Source organism: Bison bison, unplaced genomic scaffold, assembly GCF_000754665.1.
Source record: "Bison bison bison isolate TAMUID 2011002044 unplaced genomic scaffold, Bison_UMD1.0 scf7180017864376, whole genome shotgun sequence".
Classification (NCBI taxonomy): domain Eukaryota; kingdom Metazoa; phylum Chordata; class Mammalia; order Artiodactyla; family Bovidae; genus Bison; species Bison bison.
The window spans coordinates 8,543,392-8,567,773 of NW_011494948.1; the positions used below are offsets into that span (position 1 = coordinate 8,543,392).

Here is a 24,382-nt window from a genome sequence, read left to right on the forward strand (position 1 = left end):
TGGACTGCAGCCTACCAGGCTCCTCCGTTCATGGGATTTTCCAGGCAAGAGTACTGGAGTGGGTTGCCATTGCCTTCTCTGAATATAGATGCTAGCAAATTTAATTTCTGCACTATTTATCAGAAGAAAATTAAGCAAATTATAAAGTTTCCTACAAAATGTTTAAGACTATTAAGCACTGTTCAGTTTTAAAATGTTCTATATTCTACAAAACTAAAAATTACAATGATTTTATGAAATGTAACTTTTTTGCATTCTGGAAGACAAAAAATATAACTTTGTAATATGCTAAAATAAAAACACTTTTCATTAACTTGTTAAAATTACAGGACCATTTCTCATTGCATGAATTTAGATCTTATAACGTTCTGCCTAACTCTTTAAAATGAAATGAGGATAATCATTTAGTTACACTATATCCTTTATTTTTATCTACCTGGAATAAATCTCAAAGGTTTAGGTTCGTGGTTCAGATTATAAGGAAAGGTAGAATGACACATACTGTCCATAATTTTACTATCTTTGATTCACACAGTTCACTCACTTTTGTTAAGGACTATGGCAAGTGTAGATTTTAGTGCAAAATTGAACAGAATGAGGCAGATGCAGGAAATAATTAACAGTAAATTTTAAACATTTCTGCCAATTATAAACACAAGTATATTTTAAGCGACCAGTAAGTAGTCACTGAATACTAATTAGTATAGGGTTTTTAGACATGTACTAAAGCCATTACAATTTCAAGTGGTACTCAATATGCCCTTTAGAATACTCCCTGCAAGACGACAGGCAAGTGTGACTAAAGAACATGTGAAGATGGACAAGAACAACCATGAGGCATTTTATTTTGCAAATCTGAAGAAAGCAATTTTCACCGAACAAAAGGACTGCATTTGGTTTAGGAAATTTATAAAGATAGTACTATCCTGCCCTCATGTTTTCATTACAGTTGATGTCTTCTTCCCACAGTGGCTTATTGTGCACATTACAAAATCTTCAGGGTCTCAGAATTAAAGTGACACACATTTTTTTGAAGCACGTGTGAAAATGAATCATTCTTCCTTACTCTTAATATAATATGCCTTTACAGACTTCTCCAATATTTCTAGTCATCTTGACAAAAGAAAATCACCAAGACAATACAATGATTTTACAAAGAGAAAGAATGACAGTTTCCCTTCTACTTTTCAAAAATGTTTTACAATATGATTTGAAATTGGCTTTATTCAACAGGCTGAAAGAGGAAGCAACTCTTACAGAGTGACACTGTCTGTAATAAAGAACACCTACACTTCTGCACAACACATTCACTGCCACACATTCACAATGTTATTGTTATTACCATTAGAATCTTTTCCAGAACAATTTTCTGATGAGGAAAATATGGCTTTGTTTAGAAAAAGCTGACAATGTCAGCAAAACAAGTAATAAAATATAAAGGGTTGAGGGTTTTGCTTTTATTCTTACTTCTGCAAGTCTGATGAAGGCCCTGTTATTTCTGGCCTTTGCTAATGAGACTGGTGTTTCGCCTATCGGTGGTCCACGTAGCCAACAAACATCTATTTGCCTCTGCTGAGCCCCAAGTGTTGCACAGGGTTCCTAGGCTCTGAATACACAGTAGCCAAAACAGATAAAGTCTCTGTCCTCACAATGCAGACAGATTCAGACAATTAATCCCATAAGCAAATACGGAACAACATACTACGAGTACAGTGAGGGAACAATACTAGGTTTCAAACTGAAATTCCTCAATTTAGGCTGGGACATGAAAAATGACCAAGAATTTGCCAGATGAAGAGTCAGAAGAGGAGCGTTCCAGAGGGCATGGCTTATATGAAGGTCTTGGGTGTTACACTTCCAAATCTAAACAAAGCAGCAGGCTCGAGTGCGAGAAGGAAGCAGACAGCCCCCGCTGAGACTGGAGCAGTGGTCAGAGGCCAGAGGACCAAGAAGATCTGTGAATCGTGTGAGGGAATCCTGCTTCTCTCCTAAGAGAAGCAGGACGTAACTGCAGCAGGGGAGTGATATGACGTTATGTTTTAAAAGATGGTTCTGTCTACAGAATAGACTGGGGAGGTGGGGTAGGATCTCTGAGCCCAAACTCTTCAGCTGATTTTCAAATCCTTCCTTAAAATGACGGCCCATTATTTCCATTCACACAAACAGCCTCCAGCCACAGGGCACACACACGGCCATTCGGAAACTCACTTCCCCACCTCAGTGCTTGCCTGTGCTTTTGTCTTCATCCACTCTGCCCCCTGCTTTTTTAGTTAAAATCTCAGCATGCTAAAGGAGACCCACCCGGCTCCACCTGACTCAATGTCAATTCCTCTGTGAAGACTATTTCACCATTCTTTAAATTCTATGGCACTCAGTAGAAAAACATGGAGCGGCAGAAAGGGAATCCTGAATTTTGGCTTTAACTGCTAAGCTTCAGGGCTATTTGGTTTCCTGAGATTACTGGACATGCAACTCCTCAATCCTCAGATACACTCGCCCAAGTTATGGACTGAAAACCACTTTTTTTTTTTTTTTACATTTTTAATTAAATGGAGAATTTTAAAGACAATTTTCAAATACACTTTGTTCTGCTCTATAAGTCATTTTTGCACACATACCAACAAAGACTGTTACCTAATCTTTGTTTCCATGTTTAATAATCTCCCTCTAACCGTGGCAAAAAGGCATGAGTATACCTGATGAAATATATTTAACCCAGTAGACTTTAAGAAAGAAAAAGGGCAAAGTATGAATGTAGAGAGTCAAAGAATACCTATTTCTGATATTTATATTTTTTCCTAGAGCTGCCCTAGAGTTAGGTTATAGTTTCATCTAGAAGAAATAACTAGATTGACTCAGACACCAAGTGTCTAACATCACACTTATATTTATTGTTCACGTTGTACCTACTTCCAAAAGAAAGCATGGTTTCCTTTAAACGAGAACTTTCAGTAACTGGCACCTGAGAACCGCTTAAAGTTTGGCTCCACCTTAAAATACCCCATATTAAGAGGAACAAACTGATCTGACTGAATTAGAATTTATGTCTGCTATAATCCAACCAACTAATATGGCCACACCATCATCAGTCACACACATACTGAGGTTTCTAAAAGATTATTCTAAAAAAAAAAGAAAAAAGTTCAATTTCAAGAAACAAATAAATATATGGGAATTTTGTAACTTCAATAACATTTGATCAGTACATGACCTTAAAAATAATTGTACTGCAATCATTTCATGAAGAAATATAACCCATATTGATTCAATTATGAAATTTTGACTAAATGAAACTTATGGAAGGAGCTGACATTTTCCTCCACCGTCCCTAGAGGCAACTCCTTTTTACTCACCTTGATCTCTTTCGTGCCATGTTCGACTTCCAGCAGCTGGTGAATTCGGAGAGGGATAAAAGTCTCCTGTAGGACTTGGTTCCATATTTTCATCTATGGATATGGTTTTGGGTCTTTTGCTGTTAAAATATGACAACAGTTAATGGGAATTCTAGGAAGATGCGTAGCACCTGCAAGTTTATAATCTAAGAATATTCTTACTGGAGAAATTTCCACAAACACAAGTAATAATATCCCAGAAATAATGGGGAGTATTCAAGACATCAACAGGAGTAGCAAACATTTTCAGTTTTATGTATCATTTATTATAACAGAGTAGAACTGTATTTGTGTAATGAATAGGATGTTTCTTATATTTACCTTTTGAAATATATTTCCAGTAGTAAAATACTATTTTTGGTAGTTAAAAAGTGAATTCTTAATGTGATATGTTTACTAACTTAGAAAATGTTATTAAGATTGCACCTAACTCATAATTATTATCAATATTAATAACATTCATTTGTACGGCACTTGCCATTAACAATGTAATCCTTTCATATGAATTCACAGATAAGTAAGGTCCATAACCTTTCTAAGCTCAATTTAATTATCTGTAAAATGGAAACAATAAAACATTGCTCAAAGGGGAATTGTAGGGAGGATTAAATGAGTTATTAAATATAAAGCTCATACATTTAGTGGCTGGCACTTATTAAATAGTAATTATTAGTAGTAACCCTATAATTAATAATATTAAAAATTTATAGTACTTGTCTGATTATAAACTGTTTCATATATTCTTATTTACCTTTTCCTTAAAAAATACAGTTGTTGATCCTTTACTCTTAAGGTCAACCATGAAAATCATCATTGCCAAATTCAAACCCAATGGTATACTTCCAAAATAATATATTTTAATAAACAAAACATGGTTTTATCACAATAACTAAGAAAAATGAATATTTAGAGCCATGATTAAAAATCTATTCTATGCCACATGCCATATTGCTTAATACATGCCTTCATATATCTCCACCAATATTGTATTAAACAATTAGTTATGAATATGAAAATGGATATTGTTTCCTTAAATTAAAAAAAAAAAATCCTTATTCACACCCATGCAGGTAAAAACTAAAAAAAGGAAATCTTCTGAATAAACTTGAGGTTGTGATAAAAAACCTAATGTCATAGCATTTCAGAGTTGTACCTGACTTTAGAAGCCACATACATAATCCAATCCTCTATTTTATTACAAGTAGGGAGACAAATTTGAAGAGAATCAATTGTCCTGAGCATGTTAATTGTAGCAGCCTGACTTCCTAGACTGTACTCTTTCAAAATCCTGGAAACATGTGCATGTCTGGGTATACTCATAGATACATTTGTGATTAAGATTTGACTCACAACTCCCAAACTATTAACATTATGTAGAAGATGGCAATTTCTATTAGTGCTAAATCACAGTGAGAATAAATAGTAGATATTTAGTTTCTTTCTAGGGTATCTAAAATTAGAATGCATTTTTTAACCCCTCCTTCAATCTAATTCTTTCATCTGTGAATCAACAGTAAATACAGGAAAACTTGAAATGAGGGAGAAAAGATTTTCATAAGGAAATAAAAGATAAATGTTTTTTAAAACTTTTTTATTCTAAATGACATAGTATTGTATTTAATACTGAATAATCATGAGGAAAGAGCCAGGTGGATGATACCGATCCATCATATAGAATAAAAATATTACTATTCACATTTTAAATTTAGAAAAATCAAAGCATTTTAAACAAATTACCATATCACAGACAATTTTAATAATAAACCTAAATACTTGCTATGAAATCTTACTATAGGAAAACAGTTTGACCATAAATGACATACAATTAAATTAGCTAATAAATGTACAGATGTGCACAGCCCCATAATCAATCCAAATGCAATTAATTTTTGTTACTGAGACTAGCATAGGAAAATGGTTATCCAGATTTTTTTATTTTAAAAAAATTGATATTATAAAATACATGTTTTGCTCTGAAATTCATGTAGGATCTTTTATCTGATCATGGGTATTTTTAATGCTCTGAAAGTGAGATTGGTCTTTCTGTATTGAAGATTCAACCTCCAGAAAACCCAATAAAGCTACAATATCTGCTTATCTTGCCTTCTTGTTCACTCAGCCCTCTTCTATCATTCTATAGTAAAGGAACATATCATGAAATTCTAATGTACAATAACTTTCCAAGCTAATTTTCCCTCATTTAAATAGAAGATTTCCTTTTAAACTCCTGAAGGTTACAATTAGAAGGTCAAGAGAGAAAAATGAGAATGTCAGCAGAGAACCAAAAGACAAAGTCACCTCACTGTAGCTCTTTCCCAACTGGTTCAGCCAAATCTCAGAGCAGGTAATACTTTCACTGGTAACTAAAAGTTAACTAAATTATTCAAAGAGCATCAATTGAAGAACTTGGCAAACCTGTGGCCTAGAATAAGGCCTTTTAAAGTTAAATAAATGACACATTTTATTTTTCACTTCATTATCCCCAGTTTGGACATGGTATTAGGATAAAAGTTGGGTGGATCAGTCCTAAACCAGGGCAACATCATTTTTAAGGTCACCAAAAGAATTACATGACTTGTGAAATTACAATACTTCATAGAAGATAAAAATCATATTAATACATTTTCATAGTTCCCTTGTCCCCCCACCCCCGAAGTGATTGTTTAAAATGCTCTGAACAACAATTACACTTAACTTTCAAATTTCAAAATAAGTTCAACCAAGAAAGAGTAAAACTCTGTGAAAAATCAGCAAAGAATCTTGAACTTTTTGTTTTATTTCCACACTGTTTACCGACAAACCTATGTGCATGTCTCCCTATCTACCTATTTGCATACCAGACTGAGAAGAAAAGCAGTTCCTCTTTGAGTTACCTGCTTGGTGGAGAAGACAAAGACCTCTGAAGATTGACCCCCGAGTTCATGTCATGATAGTATGGTTGGCTTGGGATTTCTCCAATTGGAAAGTTGACTCCAGTTCCCTGGGTTATGGGCGCTGAGGAATAAAACAACAAAAAGAGCATTGGGAATGGCATTTACTATTGTCATCTCTATTCAGATATAATAATCTCATATTTTCCATGCCTCTGGGCAAGGATGAGAGGAATTCTCTTTACCTTAAGACTCTAGTATCAACCGTCCATTGGTTAAGACTTGCAAACATCCTCACTATGCCAGTGTTCACGTGTGGAAACTCAAGGCACTAAGACGGCCATCACTGGTTACCCCTTCCTCTGCTCGCACTGCCCAGGCTTCTTCATTCAGTCCTTACTGTTAGCCGTCACTACATCTGCCATCCCACTGGTCTATGGATGCTCCACAGGGCACAACACATGCTGATTATTGCTCAGGACAAAGCAAGGCCCTTTGTACTAACTCAGCTCTTAAAAATCAAATTATTGTTAAATAAAAATAAAAATTAAATTAAATTAAAATAGTTCCATAAAAAGATTATTTTATAATAATATTAACATTAATATTAAAGTACATTAGAGATCATATTTCTAATATTTGATATAAAAATAATTATTGTATTAGGACAAGTATATAAGTAAAATTGACAAATATGAAATAAAAGTCAAGATTTCTTTTTCCAAAATACATATTCGGTTTCATATATGAATAGGAAGTACAGTTTTACTTTATGTCTTGTTTTTTAAAAAGTTGATATGCTCAACTTCATAAGTCATTTAAAATATACTCATGGAGTTTTCTACTTTAAGGTATAAATCAAAAAGTCTTTTTGAGTTTGCTGATATATTGTGAACTGAGATTTTTGATGTAAGTATTGGTTGTCATACCATGGATTACAGCTTTCTAAATTTTTAAAATTGGTTTCTAAACTTCTTGAATAAATCTTTCAGGCAGCATGTTGTGTTAGAATGAGGAGAGTACTGGGAAATAGACAGACAACATTTTAACTCCTTCTGCCATTTATGTGCTATAAACCTCAGTTTCCTGAACTATAAAATGAGAATTATAATAAGCTATCACATATGACTATTTTGAGGATGAAATGAGGTAAGGAGTGATAAAAGTCTATCATGATGCCTAGTGGATAACAGATATTCAACAAGTATGAGTTCCCTTTTCTTGCTTTCTCCCCCAAAACTCTTCCCTGGCAACCTACAGTGGTTAGCAAAGATGAAACGGTCCAAAAACCTATGAAAAGCAGTAAATAGGTACAAATGAATGGTACAAATGAATCTATCCACTGAAGGTCTGTGCAATCAACAAGTTATTGTATCCATTACTGACAGGTGCTGAAAGGGACACAAACCAGTCTAAGATATAAGATAGTTCCTGTCCTTAATAAGACACATGGGGCAACAAGCTGGGTAAACAGAACACTCATGAAAAGCACAGAAATACAAGCATCATGCAGATTATAGTGAAACTTCCACAAGAACGACATGATCAACAAACGCTATAGGATTTCAAGGGAAGAAGAATCCGATATAAGCTTGAATGGTCCAAGAAATCTGCAGAAAGCCACAGCTGGCCCAGAGCTCTAGAGGATGAGGCGGGTACTCAAAGGAAGTTACTCTAAATAGCAGTTGCTAAAAGAGCAAGGTCATGGGCAGAGATGACATGCAAGGTGGAGACCAGCCAGGTTGGTGTCAAAGGACAATGATTAAGAATAAATTCTATTTCTTCACCTGTTTGCACCAGGCCTTCAAGATCATCAATGAGGGAAAGTGTATCCTAGCCCATGGCAACAAAACTCTAGAGCCTCTGAGATTCACACTACAACAGAGAGTCCACTTAATCTTCCCCTTTCTCCAAACTAACCTCATGTTGAGTATAAAATTCCAAAGGGACCGTTGATTTTCAAGGGATTTTCCTTACCTAGAATTTTCAATAGACATCTGAAATGTGTTCACTATCAGTTGAATTGTATTTCAGTATCAGGCAGGCCAAGACTAACAACGTATTTTTTAAGAAAATGTGATTAGAGGGTACACGCTTTATTGCAGAGAAATAATCAAGGAATATACAATGGATAGCTCTATTAAAAATTAAGTCAAAATAAATTAATACATACAAGATTAGTCTCAGCTCTAAAGATCTGCAGTTTCTGCCTGCTGTTAGGTTGTTCATATTACATAATATGATTTAGCCTCATTTTATATAAAAAATACTAGTTTTCAATGTATAACTATGCCTATTGGCTTCAGTTCTTTGGACAGTTAAAATGTAGTTGCTTGTTGTGGCTTGAGGTACACCAGAGGTTAAAAAAATGCAAGGTAAGAAATCCCACAATAACCACATGCTTTAAAGTTTATTATTAGAATCATGTTCTACCTGACATTGGAAAGCAGAGTAGTGCTGGAAGGAGGCATTTGAGGGGTTCAGTGAAAGTAAAACAATCTGTTTGGCTTTCGATGGTAATAATGGATACAATTCAAAGAACTGAGTTACCAACAGGAAACTTACATGTTATATCTTATATCAATTAGCTGCTATTTATTAAGCTCATGCAATATTTAGACAAAGATTTGTAGTTCCTATTTAATAAACATATGGCATGACAGTCAACACAGATTGCTTGACCATAAGCATACTAGGTATAATTTATAGGAAAATGACAATTACAGATCTTTGGAAATATTATTTTTTTTCTAAATTTTGTACCAGAAGGATTATTTCAAAATATCAAGGAAGCAACACAAATAATTTATTTACAAATATTGTATGATCTCACTTATACGTGGAATCTAAACAAACAAAAAACAAGCTCATAGAAAAGTTTACTAGAGGTGGGTATTAGTGGGGAGGGAGAATTGGAGGAAGTTAGCACAAAATGTACAAACTTCTAGTTATAAAATAAATAGATACTGGGGATGTAATGTACAAAACAATGACTATAGCTAATGTAGCATATATATATATATAAAGCAGTTAAGAGAGTAGATCCTAAGAGTTCTCATCACAAGGAAATAACATTTTCTCTTTTTCTCTTTTTTAACAGCTGCATGACTGCATGAGATGATAGACATTAACTAAACTTACTATGGTATTTCACAGTATATGTCAGTCAAGCAATTATGCTATATACCTTAAAATTATACAGTGCTACATGTCAACTAAGTCTCATTAAAACTGGGGCAGGGGTGTGTGGACAAGATGGAAAGTAAAGCTTTAGTCATGGCTTAAGAAAAACAAAACAAAAGCATTTTGTCTACAGATTTACACACAAGCAATGTAAAATTTAGTGTAGATTTTGACACTAAATGGGAGATTACAGAAATTAAAGTAGATTAATAATGAACACGGCCAAATTCTAAAACAGCACATGCACAAAATTTATCTAATGACAAAGTGTATAAGAACTGCAAGTCCCAGCAGATATGCCTATTTAAAAGCCTCGGGAAAAACTTATATCAGATGCAAAGATCATTGTTAGCACCTCTCCCAGAGAGCAGCAAGGGGCCTTAAGGCTGCAAATCATGTTTAAGAGGCTGCCAATACCCTCTTAGAAACCAAGCTCAGAAGAACCTCAGATTCTAAGGGTTAGAGGGCAACCCTTAATCTCTCTTATTGTTCTCCTCACTCCAAAAGCTGATCCTAAATCAACTTTTAAGATGGAGATAATATCGTTCACCAGAAAGATCACTATCCTAAAATTGAACAACTTCATTAGCTAAAGTCAACATTCACATTAGAGGGTCATACCAGAGTAAAACCCCAGAGGACAGAAACCATTAACATATCGTAAACCCTCAAGAAGTCAGAATTCGTGATGTACAGCAAAAGGGTTGTGCTGAAGTTGATGTTTACTTAGCAAAACCTATTTCATAAACAATGAAGTTCAATTGTATAAATAAGGTTATAATGTGGATATATTAAACACTTAGGAGAATAACTTCTCAAGCATTTCAGAGACACCTATTTACATATGGGATAGAAAATGTTTGCTGAATTAATTAGCTAATGAATGAATATAGATAATTAACATACTAATTACAAATCAGTAATGTTTGTTATAACAGATAACTTAAAAATCTCTAAGAGATGAGAGTGTGATTTAAGAAAGAATGAATGATGTATGTTAAATTTACCTCACTTCTGAACTGTTATAGAAATACATTTTTTAAGTTTCAAAATCAGATTTCTCACAGTATCAATCTTCTCACAGTATCAATCTGGGTTTTTATAAGTTCTCATATGGCTCTCCCATAGCGTCTAACATAATGTTACCTCTGCTGCTGTTGCTGTTAAGTCGCCTCAGTCGTGTCCAACTCTGTGCGATCCCATAGACGGCAGCCCACCAGGCTCCCCCATCCCTGGGATTCTCCAGGCAAGAACACTGGAGTGGGTTGCCATTTCCTTCTCCGATGCTACCTCTGCTAAGTCGCCTCAGTCGTGTCCGACTCTGTGCGACCCCATAGACGGCAGCCCACCAGGTTCCCCCATCCCTGGGATTCTCCAGGCAAGAACACTGAAGTGGGTTGACATTTCTTTCTCCAATGCATGAAAGTGAAAAGTGAAAGTGAAGTCGCTCAATCATGTCTGACTCCTAGGGACCCCACGGACTGCAGCCCACTAGGCTCCTCCATCCACGGGATTTGCCAGGCAAGAGTACTGGAATGGGGTGTCATTGCCTTCTCCAATGTTACCTCTAATGAGGAACTAATAATATTTTCTGACAGATAACGCTATTATCCTTTTAAGAAGGATAGAAGTATAAAACTGAGAAAATTACAAATTTAAACAAATAATTTCATAAAGTCTCATAACTGTAGCAGCATAGCCTCTCTGCTAAAGAGCAACACACATACACACAAACACAACTACCCACCTTCAAATACTCCCTTCCTTACACAATGCCATTAAGTGGTAGTAAGTCACTCAGGCACGTTCCTTTCCAAATTAAAAATAAACATAAAAAGTTCAAATATTGCAGTCTTAGCACAACACATATTGATCAGGAAAAACACAGACGTCTCATGGCCTTGGTCAATGAAGTAGACCACCAAAATCCTCTTGCCTAGCAAACATGAATCCAATAGACACAGGGACACAGGATATGAAGTTTTGGTCACTTATACTACTCCTTAGTCAACAGATGAAGGCAGAAGTATTTGGGGCATAATATTTATCCACTGCAGAATTATGTCAGAAAGGATGCTACTAAAGTCTTAAATGTTTATTCACAGAACTCTCTGAAACACAGGCTAGGTGCACTAGTCACTTCAGAAGTCTGTATTTGAGAAACTACAGTTCCAAAGACAAAGTCACCTATGGCACTGGAGACTACTTCACTGAATGCCAGGTAAAGTACTACCTACACTTAGCCTCAGTAACTCATTTTTTTTTATTCTTTTTGGATCATCATAATTCTTGTTCATGACCTCTGAATTTGACCCAAGTGAAAAACACAGCTTAAACAGGGACCAGAGTGGCCCTACATCATCTGAATAAACCATTTCAAACTGTGACACTCCCTATCAAAACGTCAGGTGAAAATACAGCCATCAAAGGTACATAAATAAGCTAAATCAAAGAAGAGAGCAAGTAGAAATGAGTCACTCCCTTCAGCATAATCAATGAGATAAGAACAGCCTCTTACATATATCTGCAGACACCGTAATAACAACTAAAAGAGGTGATCAAGAAAACTTCTTCCTTGCTTAGTTAGCTGACCAGGTACACTTACTTGAGAAAATTCTCCTCCAGGCTGCCAAGAATGGTGTCTCAGGTGAGGTGGCCAGTGAAAACAATTTGACATTGTTTTGGATAACAATGCTTTCTATCTATATCCAACTACAATCTGCAAAGTTAATTTCTGCATCCCTCTACACTCTGCCTGTTAGCGTGTATATCCTGTACATCTCCAAGCCCCCACCAAAATGTTAGCAAAATGAAAAAGCACTTATCTACAGGAAACTTATGTGGGTTATCATAACAACACTGAGTACATTTAATTAATCACACTTCCTTTGATATAAATGACCATCTATGGTCACAGAGTGAACAGTGAATTAAATGAATACCAACAACACAGCAAGCAGAACAAACCCCAAATTATTTTTGTACTACAAAAAGTACGGATTTAAATGCAAATATTTCAGAAAGCCAGACAAATTAACTTCATTTGTGAAATCAAAAAGTTAGAGATTTTAAAGCTCAAATTACCCTAATACACAGTTCTTTTCATACTGTATTTCATTTTCAAAATACAAAATATTTTAAGTCATACTGTATAATTAAATAATAAGCAAAGAGTTTACTTACTTCTAGATACCCTCACAAGTTCTGATACATTGAAGACTCCAGATTTTACAAAACTATCCTCAAGGTATCCTGAAAATAAACATCAAGAAGAAAGAGATCAACATAAGCAGGAAGCAAATAAATGATTTAACACTAGAATTCACTCAAGTGTTTCAAAACAAAGGTTAGACTAAAAACCAAGTATGCTTACAACAAAGACACGTAAAAACAAAATGCTTATGAAATGCAAACTGAGTCTTTTAAAACAAAAGTTTACAGTTTAGAAGCTAAATAATCTCTCAGAAAGAAATTTTAACTTTCCAAGTGTACAAGGCAATTGGTATGGTTTTATTTGCCATGGCTCATGCATAGGGAATGAAGGTTTAGGGGCCCTTGGCCAGTAGCACCTGGTAGACTAAAGTCCAATCATTTAAAAAAAAAGAAAGAAAGAAAAAGGAAAACCACAACCACAATTAGCACCTTGTTGGAATTACTTCAAAGATCTCTGGAAACCACTGTTCTTTAACAAATCCTTCCCTGAGTAAAGAAAAGTGAGTTGCTGTTACCAGCCCTCCCACCTTTGTTCCTGTCCTGAATCACACAAAAGCAGAACTGGTACACAGAGCAAATACTTCACACAGACCTATTTCCGTGCACCTTTAATATACCTCACACAATTTCACTGCTTTCTCACCCTGCTGCCACTCCCTGGTACTCCATTTCAAAAACAGGATCCTTTTTTCTGGCAAACAGTGGTGAGGCCAGACCTCCAGGAATGCCTCCTGACCCTTCAGGGACCTCCACTGGTCAGGAGCCAGAGTCAAACGGATTCCTGGCTGGCCTAGCTCTGCCCAGGACTGGAAATGGAACTCTCAGCGACTGCCGTGTCCCCAGGTTCTAGCCAATGAGAAGGAAGTTTAATGGTGGTGAGGAGGGGATGAACACCTCAGGTAGATGGAATACGGCTACTCATTCCATCTACCTGCTGCCCCAGGGAGAGAATAAGTGTGAAAATCCTCAGTATTCAAATGCTTCCAGGAAAAAACTCCAAGAAATTCCAAGAAATGGCAATTTGATCCAATGCTGCAGAACACTTTGGGGCTGACTGAGAGGTTGATTTAGTGTAGAAAAGACAGGCATGAGTGGTTTAGCAACATGGTCCACTCACGTCGAAGAGCTGGGCTTTGACTCCTGACTACACTGTGCCACCATGGCATCCTGGAATAATTAATCATGATAATAATGAACTTATAGAAATTTATAATAATAATTGTCCTGGAACATTAGACTCTTTGTGCCTCAGAGTTTCCATTCATATATTAAAGATAATATCAATAAAATTAGCTACCTTACAGAGTTATGCATAAGTGAGATAAAACTATAAAATGCAGAGTAGGCACAGATTAAACATCACCAATAAATTAGGACTGGCTCATGGAGGCAACAATCATGCACACACTGAAATATTCACACTGAATTCCAGTCTCAAGATAACTATAAATAATCATTTAGAAACTTTACCAGAATGAGAGTCACCACCCTACTTTTTAACCATACATAGCATGAAAAGACAGAAAATCATTTACTTAGTACATATACATCACTGTTGGGAATAAACAGAGGAGCTGTGTATGTCTGAAGGCTGTTTGAACACTGTTTTATATCCATCCATTCACCTTCTTTAGAAAAAGAATAAAAGAATGAGAAGAAATTATGAGATCTCAGCTGGTGATAAAACTCAGGTCTCATATTAAATCATTACTTTAAAAAAGATATACATTTTTAAGAGGATAAGAACTAAATGTCCCCACTTAATGCAGCTCTATTTTAAGAAACGCCTACTTCTTGAGCAATTAATTTTCTGTCAGGGTGAATTCATTTCAGTGATTATTGAGAAACTTTCAGATAGATACCACTGTACAAAGTGCTAAAAGCCACTGAGACACAAAAGGACATCAACTCCCGCTCTGTAGTTGGAGACAAAGACAGTTTTAATTTCTGACAGGTTATTATTATTGTTTTTGTTGCTCTAAAGTATAATAGCTTACACTGTACTTTATGTATAGTAAACATTTTACATATGACAAGTACATTAAATATAGAGACTTTACTTATCATGATGACAGCCCATGTGCTTAACCAATCAGACAAGGTTATTCGCTCTGTAAAGGCCCACCCTCATGTCATTCTCACATAGCTGCCTCTGATCAGAAGGCCCTCTATCCACACTCAACTCTCAGCCTTCCGTGTCCAGCTCAGCCACTGCCCGCTCCATAAACTGCTTCTCCACCCTCCTCTCCCAACCCCTATGCCAACTAAAATTGATCTCTTTTTCTATATTCACATAGCACCTGGTTTGTACTTACTTTACATCACTTTGTACATTCAAGTTTTCCAAAATAACTGTTTTCAAGTCTTGTGTTTTTTCTTATTTGGGGGAGTGACTGGGTTTTGTCCATCTGCTTCTCCCCTAACAACTAAGTCAGAGCCCACATATAAGGCAATGGCACCCCACTCCAGTACTCTTGCCTGGAAAATCTCATGGGTGGAGAAGCCTGGTAGGCTGCAGTCCATGGGGTCGCTAAGAGTTGGACACGACTGAGCGACTTCACTTTGACTTTTCACTCTCATGCATTGGAGAAGGAAATGGCAACCCACTCCAGTGTTGTTGCCTGGAGAATCCCAGGGACAGGGGAGCCTGGTGGGCCGCCGTCTGTGGGGTCGCACAGAGTCGAACACGACTGAAGTGACTTAGCAGCAGCAGCATACACTAACCAGTAAACGCTTGCAGAAAAAAACTGTAAAATTCAACTTTTTGAAACATGGTCACAACTGCATACCTTAATAATTTTATAACAATGAAGATAAAGATAGCTTAAGACTGAAGGATAATTTTACTGATTCTTGTTATTCCCTCAAATTTGTTTGCCTAGGAGTTTATTTAAGTTATTGGGCAGGATGGGAAAGTGTAATGATTACAGGCAGATTATATCTCTAACTTTGTTGTGTAACTAATGTACAACTTTAGGCATTTAGTATAAAATAACTACCAAGGCACTAGGAGTGTTCAAACAGCTCACGGATATTTGCAAATTGACGAAAGAGTAAATAAATGGTAAATATTTCAATTTATTTATATAAATTATTCCATGTGTACCCGAATGCTGGGAAAGATTGAGGGCAGGAGAAGAACAGAGTGACAGATTACGAGATGGTTGGATGGCATCACTGACTCAAGGGACATGAATCTAAGCAAACTCTGGGAGATAGTGAAGGACAGGGAAGCCCGGGGTGCTGCAATCTATGCGGTCACAAAGAGGCAGATACAACTTAGTGACTGAACAATACAGGCTAACATTTCAATATATAGATATTATCTGAAGTTCATTTCCTTATTACCCCAGAGTAGTCAGGACTCTATTTGCTTCTTAGTTATGCTCTGCTGCTGCTGCTAAGTCACTTCAGTCGTGTCTGACTCTGTGCGACCCCAAAGATGGCAGCCCACCAGGCTCCGCCATCCCTGGGATTCTCCAGGCAAGAACACTGGAGTGGGTTGCCATTTCCTTCTCCAGTGCATGAAAGTGAAAAGTGAAAGTGAAGCCGCTGTAGTCATTTTCATTAAGATGGAGTGATGTGTGGTCCATTAGGAACCAAATCCTAAGGCAGCAGATAGCCACCTCAAGGTAATCCTACCAGGAGGAAGACAGTAAGACAGTCATACACAGACAGACATGATGACTATCACATGGAAAAGGGAAGGCAAATCAGAATGTTGCAGGATGCTTCTCCACTCCCTACCCCCAATTCCCCGAGTTCCAAGAAATTTGGATCTACAAGGAAAACTGAAAGAGCTATTTTACTAAAACAGTGAAAGGCATTAGAAGTATGTCCAAACTGCTTTGGCACCCACAAGCAAAAATGCAACATCATAGGTCCCACTGGGCTCCACTCCTGCATGGGGCATAGCAAGATAACAATGACCTTATGTGGGGCAGGGAGGGGGGTTGGTGGGAATCAGCCAACTGGAAGCCTAGGAGAGACACCTGAAGCAGACAGCTGCCCCTTTCATGCATCTCTGCATGCAGCACAGCCTTGACAGTGGACAGGCATTACCCAAGATGAGGCAGCCTAAAGAAAAGAAACAGTGGATGATATGGTACTTGGACAGCTAATTGTGCTTGCTCACAAGCATATAAGAGATAGTACTTAAGGACTCTGGCAAAATAACTGGAGAGGATCACGCAGCGGGTCATGAGCCCTGCTATACAGTATAGAAGGTAAGACTCAGCAAAACGCAGGTTCTTGCTGTTAACACAACCCCATCTGTAACCTCCAGGCTGTCGGGGCCTTCTAAAAACATGGTTTGCATGTGTTACATAGACCACTGTGAATCTAGAATAGCTGCCAGAAAGGCCAAAGATCTTAAAGCAATTTGGAGACATTCATTTAGCAAACTCCCTTTATCTACCAAAGGAAATATGAGCATCTCTGAGACAGAGCAGCTGCTTAATGGTTACAGAGCAATATTACACAACAGCTTATGCCAGGAAGCAAAGAACAACTTAGCATTTATGTGATGCTGTATTTACACTACATGTATGCTTTTTAAAAAATAAAATTGAGTAGGAAATAAAGACCTTTGCAAACTGAAAATTCTCAAAGGCAATATCAAATTATATTATTTTACACTTTTTATTTTTCTCTAACAAAAGCAACAATAAATCACTACTCAGAAGTTAATATAGTGTTTAACCTCCTTTACAAACAATAACAGACTGACACAATGGCATATCTAACTGCTAATATCTCAAATTATAATCAGCACCATTTAAATGTTAAACAACATTCACACAGAAAATCCAAAGGAAGACTGATAATGGCTCATTTTTATGGTCTACTGTGTTCTATTCTTGAAATTAAAAAAAAAAAAAACACAGAAAGCAGTTATTAAATTCATGAAAGCTGTCTTCGAGTATTTGAAGGACTGTTAATGTAGATGGTGGATTAGACTTATTCTGCATAGTCCAGGAACTGTTTTTTTGGCTCAGTAAACAGATTTGTCACCCAATAAGAAAAGTCCTAGAAAGGAATGTGAAACCTTGCAAAGGTAATAATAACCAAGACACGCCAAGCTACAAAAATCTTAGAAAGCGTGAGTCCACGCCAAGTTCGCAGTTATCCTCAAGTTATTACCATTTTACAGATGAGGAAACTAGTACCTAAACATAGGGGGTTTCCCAGTGGCTATCAAGATCCCGCCCCTGCTACTGCATTTAAGAATTCTCATTATGGATAGGAAACTGGATAGGAGTGTCTCAAACCCACTGAAACACTTAGATTCCACTTTTTCTTACATGGCTGTTTTCCTGTTAGTTTCCTTGCGTTGTTCATTTGGAAAAAGAAGAGGACACTGGATATCTCACAGGCATGCTCCAGCTGTGGGATTCCAATTGTTCACTTCCTTCAACTGAGTGTAAAGATGCCTAAATCCTTTTGCTAATGGATGCAAAGGGCAAGAACACTAGATTATTTCTTACTAACTCTTTGCTGATCTTCCTAAAACTTCAGCTACGAAACCTAACAGACTGGTCATTTTCTAAGACAGGGCTCTCTTCGGTTTCCTAACTGGTCTGAACCGTCCGTGGTTAAGGATGGAAACTATGATTATAAAATAGATACACTAATTATTGCAAAGACAATGATTCTCTGCACAGAGACTGAACCTCAGCCTACAGCTAAGGATAACATTTTAGTGCTAATTTAGAATGAAGTTTGTGCTTCAATATGAAATGTAAATCCCTGATGGTTATTTACATGATCTGGCAGAGAGCTTTACTGACTTTAACACACTCTGATAGTACTACATTAATATATTTTTTTATGTTTGTTTAGTTTTTCCTTCCAGTCCATTAACATTTTCCTTCATATATAATATATAAACATGTATTTTTATAAAATTGATATCAAATTTAAATAAATGCATATTCTGACTTTTTCTAATTAACATTATATCTTTTCCTTTAGATTAAACAGCATGATTTCAATGCCTGTATCCTATTATACTGCATGGCTGTATCATACTTTATTTGACCACTCTCCCATTGTTTGGCATTTTAGGTTATTTCCCATTTAAAAAAATATTATAAACAGCACTGCCATTAACATCCTTGTACACAAATCTTTGTCAGCAATTCTTGTGATTTTCTTAGGCTGGAGTTCCCAGAAGTGGAATTACTGGGTCAAAGGACATAAACTCTTTTAAAGCTCTTGGTAAAAACTGTCAAGCTACTTTCCATAAAGGTTTTTGCCAATTTATATTCCCTCGGGCAGATCATGAGTGTTTCATGTCACCTCCCTGTTGCTAGAATTACATATTAGTCATATTAATGGGATTTGTTTTTAATTGTGGATAGTTGATAGAGAAATTAATCTATAATTTTCATTAATGCTATAATTTTCACTATTATAATAAGGTAGGATTTTTTCAGAGACATACTCATTTCTTTGAAGAGAACATTCAAATACATGTAAATAATAAGAGTGCTACCAGGAATATTTACTCATAATATTAACAAGAATACTTTTAGAGTTTCACAGTTAATAATAATTTGGCTATTCATTGATGATTGATTCCTTTCTCAGCATTTGACATATTCACTTATTTCTAGTTTTCTCAGGGTTTTTTAAACTTTTCTGATCAGAATAGTTATTATTATTAAACGCCTTTTTGGTCTTGTAGAGATTATCCTTTTTATCCCTTACAGCATTTCTTATTGTTACATATTACTGAATTCTTATATTATCTTTGTTGGTTCATGGTACATACCTCTTTTAATTTACTGTTGAACTGGTTTATTGACAGTTTCTTCCAAATTCCCTGTATTTTGGTGGGATACTTCTGTGGGAATTTTTGTATTTTATTTTCTAAGCTTTTATATCAGGGTTATATGTGTGCTTCATAAAACGGATTGGATGAGTCACTATCATTTATGAAAATAAAATACAAAAAGTTGAAAGTCTAGAAAATCTCACTGGTAAAAAATCACCTTCCCAGAATCTGTTTCAGCGAAGATTCTTAGACAACTATTAGTCTTTCAAGAAATTTATTCCTATTGTCTGGCCTTGAAACAGTATTATTACAAATTATTAAAGAAAATCAATTTTTGCAGGTTTTAAAATTTCTTAGCACATATACTTTATGGTTAACTAAGTGGACTATGTTTATTTTTACTGTATTGATATTATAGTAAAATAAATATTACATATTGTTATAATATACTATAATTAATATAATTATATTAAATTACATTAAACTATACTAATAAATTAACTCTGTCACTTACTATGTAAACTTAAGGAAAGCTAAGCAATTGTTCTATGCCCCCTGTTTCTCTTCTTTAAAATACAGAAGTACCACTACATAAGTCAATATGTATTATTTTAAGTCAGGCTGTATTATTATTTTCAAATAATAACAAAGGAGGTATTTAATTCTAAGAGTAGGGAAAGGGAAGGTAGAATTGTACAGTGAGGAAACAAAATGTAATAGGAGCTAATCAAGACAGCCAAAATAAGGATATAAGATGTGAAAATAAATGATTAGTATAAAGTAAAATAGGAAGAATAAAATCAGGTATATCAATCATTACAACAAGATTGAACTGAATTATCCAACAGAGAACATTAGATTAACTAAAGCAAACAAAATCTAGCTATTTTTAAGGAACATACTTAAAATGAGAATAAGAACAAAACGTTGAAAATAAAATAGTAGGCAGAGAATTTTGGCAAATTAAAAAAAAAAATCAGTGTCAATTAGCAATGGTTAAGATGCAATTTAAGGTGAATTACAATAAACAGGATAAATAACATTATTAATGAAGTACATAATTAATGAGTAAGATAAATCACATATCTCACATTCACCAAAAATATTCTGGAAAATGAATAAAATGAAAGCCAATAAAATACAAGAAACTTGATAAAAATATAGTGAGAATTCAGAATACATCTCTCTTAGATGTGAACACGACTGTTAGATAAAGACTCACTTTCTATCATTCAAATACAACTTATACTTTTTTGGTATATCCACAGACATTTTATAAAAATTGATCATGTCCTTTACCAAAAAGAAAACATTAACAAATTCTTAAAAGCAGAGAATTTTTTCTGGCCATCAGGCCATTATGTCTCATCTTTGGTAAATACAAGTAAAAGCGAAAAAAAAAAGTGACCATATCTTCTAACCACATGAAAATTAAGAAAATAAGTAATGAATCAAACAGAAAATCAAAAGAAAAACTGTCAACTATCTAGGAAGCAATGAAGAAAGAAAGACAAAAAAAAAAGGAAAATTATTCACCATAGAAAAACAACAGAACAATCCAAGAAAAATTAAAAAGGGAATTAAAGACAAAAGCTGAAATTAATAATATGGAAAAAAGAGGAATATTTAAAGCAAAAAAGGAAATAAGATTCTCTAAAAAGTCAAGCAAAACAAAAAAATTATTTACAAGCTTCAAGTACAAGAATAGAAGGGAGACATAACCATAGAAACCAAATTCATTAAAAGAATTATGAGAGATTAAAACGTAACTTATTGACTTTGAAACTTAAATGGGCAATTATTTACGAAACTAGAAGTAACCAAAATTCAGCAAAGTGGAACCTGAACAAAACAATTTGTACAGTGGTTCCCAAAATTCGCTGATCATTTGAAGCCCATAGGGTTCTTGAAAAACAATTTATGCTGGTTTCCACTCCCAGCTATTCTGATTTAATTGGTATGGATGTGTCCCAGACATGCAGATGTTCTAAAAGTTCCCCAGGTGATTTCAATGTGCAACAAAATTTAGGGACCACCATGCTAGTCTCTTGTTATTCAAATTGTGATTCCAGAACCAAATGCATTGGCATAACCTGAGAGCTTATTAGAAATGCAGAAGCTCAGGTTCCACTGAGATGCTTAGAATCTTAATGAGCTCACGTGCACTCTAAAATGTGAAGATCCTAGGACAACATAAATAAGTATTTTAAAAACCACCTTTAAAAATGGCATCAGGTACAGACGGGTGCACAGCTAGATTTGAGCTATCCTTTACCTTGCCTTCAAATCTCAATGCTATTTACCCTCTCCCAGGCTGTAGAGACTGAGAAGGCAATGGCACCCCACTCCAGTACTCTTGCCTGGAAAATCCCATGGACGGAGGAGCCTTGTGGGCTGCAGTCTATGGGGTCGCACAGAGCCGGACATGACTGAAGCGACTTAGCAGCAGCAGCAGGCTGTAGAGAATGACAAGCTACCTTATGAAGAAGGCTCTCTCATAACCCTTCATTAGGACAGCAAAGTTTAAATAACTAAACTTTCAATGTCCCTTATCAAAACAAAGCAAGCAAACAACCAACCAAAAATCATGCAAACATAAATGCCTGTTATGCATTTATGCAAACATAAGTTGCAGCTAAATGCAACTTTGAGAATCCTAGATAAAACTGAATGCATTCAATTCATATATTTAAATTGAATATAATACTGTTATCAAAAGAATGATACACTATATTATCATTAGAGTTTATTTCAGAAATGAGGGTAGTTCACTGTCAGGAAATTTATCCATATAATAGAGAAAAAAATTAAAAAACAAGCAAACGACAACAAAGAACAACACATGATTATGTCAATTGAGGCTGAGAATGTATTTGACTCCACGAAGAGAAGAAAGCTTCCCTGATAACAAATCTAAGCAGAAAAAGAGATGAAAGCAAACAATAGAGACTCTTCAGCAAAAGCCAAAATAAATTATCCTGAAAGGACAAAATCAGTCTGCCATTCTTAGTTATCCAACCTCTTCAAATTTCTTCCTCTTTTCAGTCCTTAAAAATGTAGTCTGTAATAAACCAGTAACAAAAAGGCAAATATTGTATGATTTCACTTAGGTGAGGTGTCTAGAGCAGAAAAACTCCTAGAAACAAAGAAGAATGGGGGAAGAGAGAAGAGAGAGTTGTTATTTAATGGGTACAGAGCTTCAGTTTTGCAAGATGAAGAAGTTCTAGGGACCGGCTGTCCAACAAAATGAATAAACTTTACACTACTGAAATTTACCTTTAAAATGGTAATTTTTATGTTATATGTATTTTATAACAATTAAAAAATAAACATGATCTGCAATTTGAGACCCAGATAATTGTTATTGTTATTGACATTCAAGAACTGCATTTTACATAGGAAATTATGTCTATAATCTTATTTACAATACTTGGCTTGCATGCTAAGTTGCTTTAGTCATGTCCAACTCTTTGCAACCCTATAGACTGTAGCCTGCCAGGCTCCTCTGTCCATTACTTAGACATAAATTTCTATTTATTATTTTCATTATTAGTCTATTGGGCTTCCCTGGTGGCTCAGATGGTAAAGAATCCACCTGCGATTCTTTAGTTACAGGAGTTACAGGATATTTATAACTATCAGTATATATCTATGGATTTTCTCTTACTAATTTTTTTTTCTTTTTTGGTGCATCACTTTGTCAACTGCAACAAGTTTTCAAGCAAAATTTTTACAAAGAAAATGAGGGACTATTTTTTGAGACAACAAATAACAAAGACTATATTTATATCACCTTTGACTAGAAATAAAACTCCTCAAACATTAAAAGAAATTCAGGTAACTGTTTTTCTCGAATCTTGTAGAGATTCTCCTTTTCACTTATGAAATACAAAAACTGCAACAGCATAATATTTAGATATTATTACTATTGGCTGGGAATATCAGCCCCCTTAATTGGCATATTTAGATCATTTTTAGCTCATAAAAGTTCTCTTCATTCGTCCTTGATTCTATTTCTTTCCTAAAATTTCTGATTTCTTAACAAGAAAGCCTAAATTAATGTTTGATTTTCTATTCTTTCATTATAAACCTTTTTTCCCAATTTTAACCTCTCTGCTCTTTTCCTTTGCTTTTGGAACAAACATCTCAAGTTTGTCCTCTGTATCAGTGATTATTTACACAATATCAGCTAGCTTTTTTATTTTTCCAATCCAGATTTTAACTGTATGAAACCAGTTTTAGTTTTCCTGCTAATTTTTCTTAACTCACATGATGTTCTGTTCATTGAAGCTCTTCTTTCATCTGTTTTTCTTTCCTCTTACATTTTATGTAAGCCCCTTTTCTAAGAAAATCAGATGTTTCTCTGAAATTTTCTTCTAGTTCTTCATTTTTAAAGATATGTTCTTCTGGATCTTAATGATAGACCCTTTCCCTTGTTCTTCAGTATTTGCTCCAAGGACATGGTTGTTTACTTTTTACTTACAGGGTACTCAAATTTAGGGTTGTGCTTCAAAAAAAGCATTCAGTTTTTAGATTGAGATGGAGGGCTGTAGCATTAACATAACTGGATGTGGATTCTTTTGTTATCATTTACTAGCTGGATAAATTTGATTAAATTACTTAATATAAATAAGGAATAATAATGATAATAATGATGATAATAATACAACAGTGGCTACCATTTATTGTTATTTGCCAGGCCCTGGCACTTTATTTTTTTTCACTTATTTATTTTTTTGAGTACTTATGACCTTTATTTTTATTTTTATTTTTTTTAATTTTATTTTATTTTTAAACTTTACAATATTGTATTAGTTTTGCCAAATATCGAAATGAATCCGCCACAGGTATACCTGTGTTCCCCATCCTGAACCCTCCTCCCTCCTCCCTCCCCATACCGTCCCTCTGGGTCGTCCCAGTGCCAGCCCCAAGCATCCAGTATCCTG

The 24,382-nt window shown here is 35.3% G+C and overlaps 1 protein-coding gene across 9 annotated transcripts in view; it reads right to left on the reverse strand.

Moving 5' to 3' along the window:
• Positions 1–24,382, reverse strand: part of NFIB (nuclear factor I/B) — a 257,564-nt gene that overhangs the window by 60,811 nt on the left and 172,371 nt on the right. For all 9 annotated transcript variants that reach the window (XM_010857013.1, XM_010857020.1, XM_010857017.1 and 6 more), the window contains exons 4-6: positions 12,629–12,697; positions 6,266–6,386; positions 3,354–3,472 (exon numbers count right to left, since the gene is read on the reverse strand). In XM_010857013.1, coding sequence (XP_010855315.1) covers positions 3,354–3,472; positions 6,266–6,386; positions 12,629–12,697 — 309 coding nt within the window. The remainder of the gene's footprint in view (positions 1–3,353; positions 3,473–6,265; positions 6,387–12,628; positions 12,698–24,382) is intronic.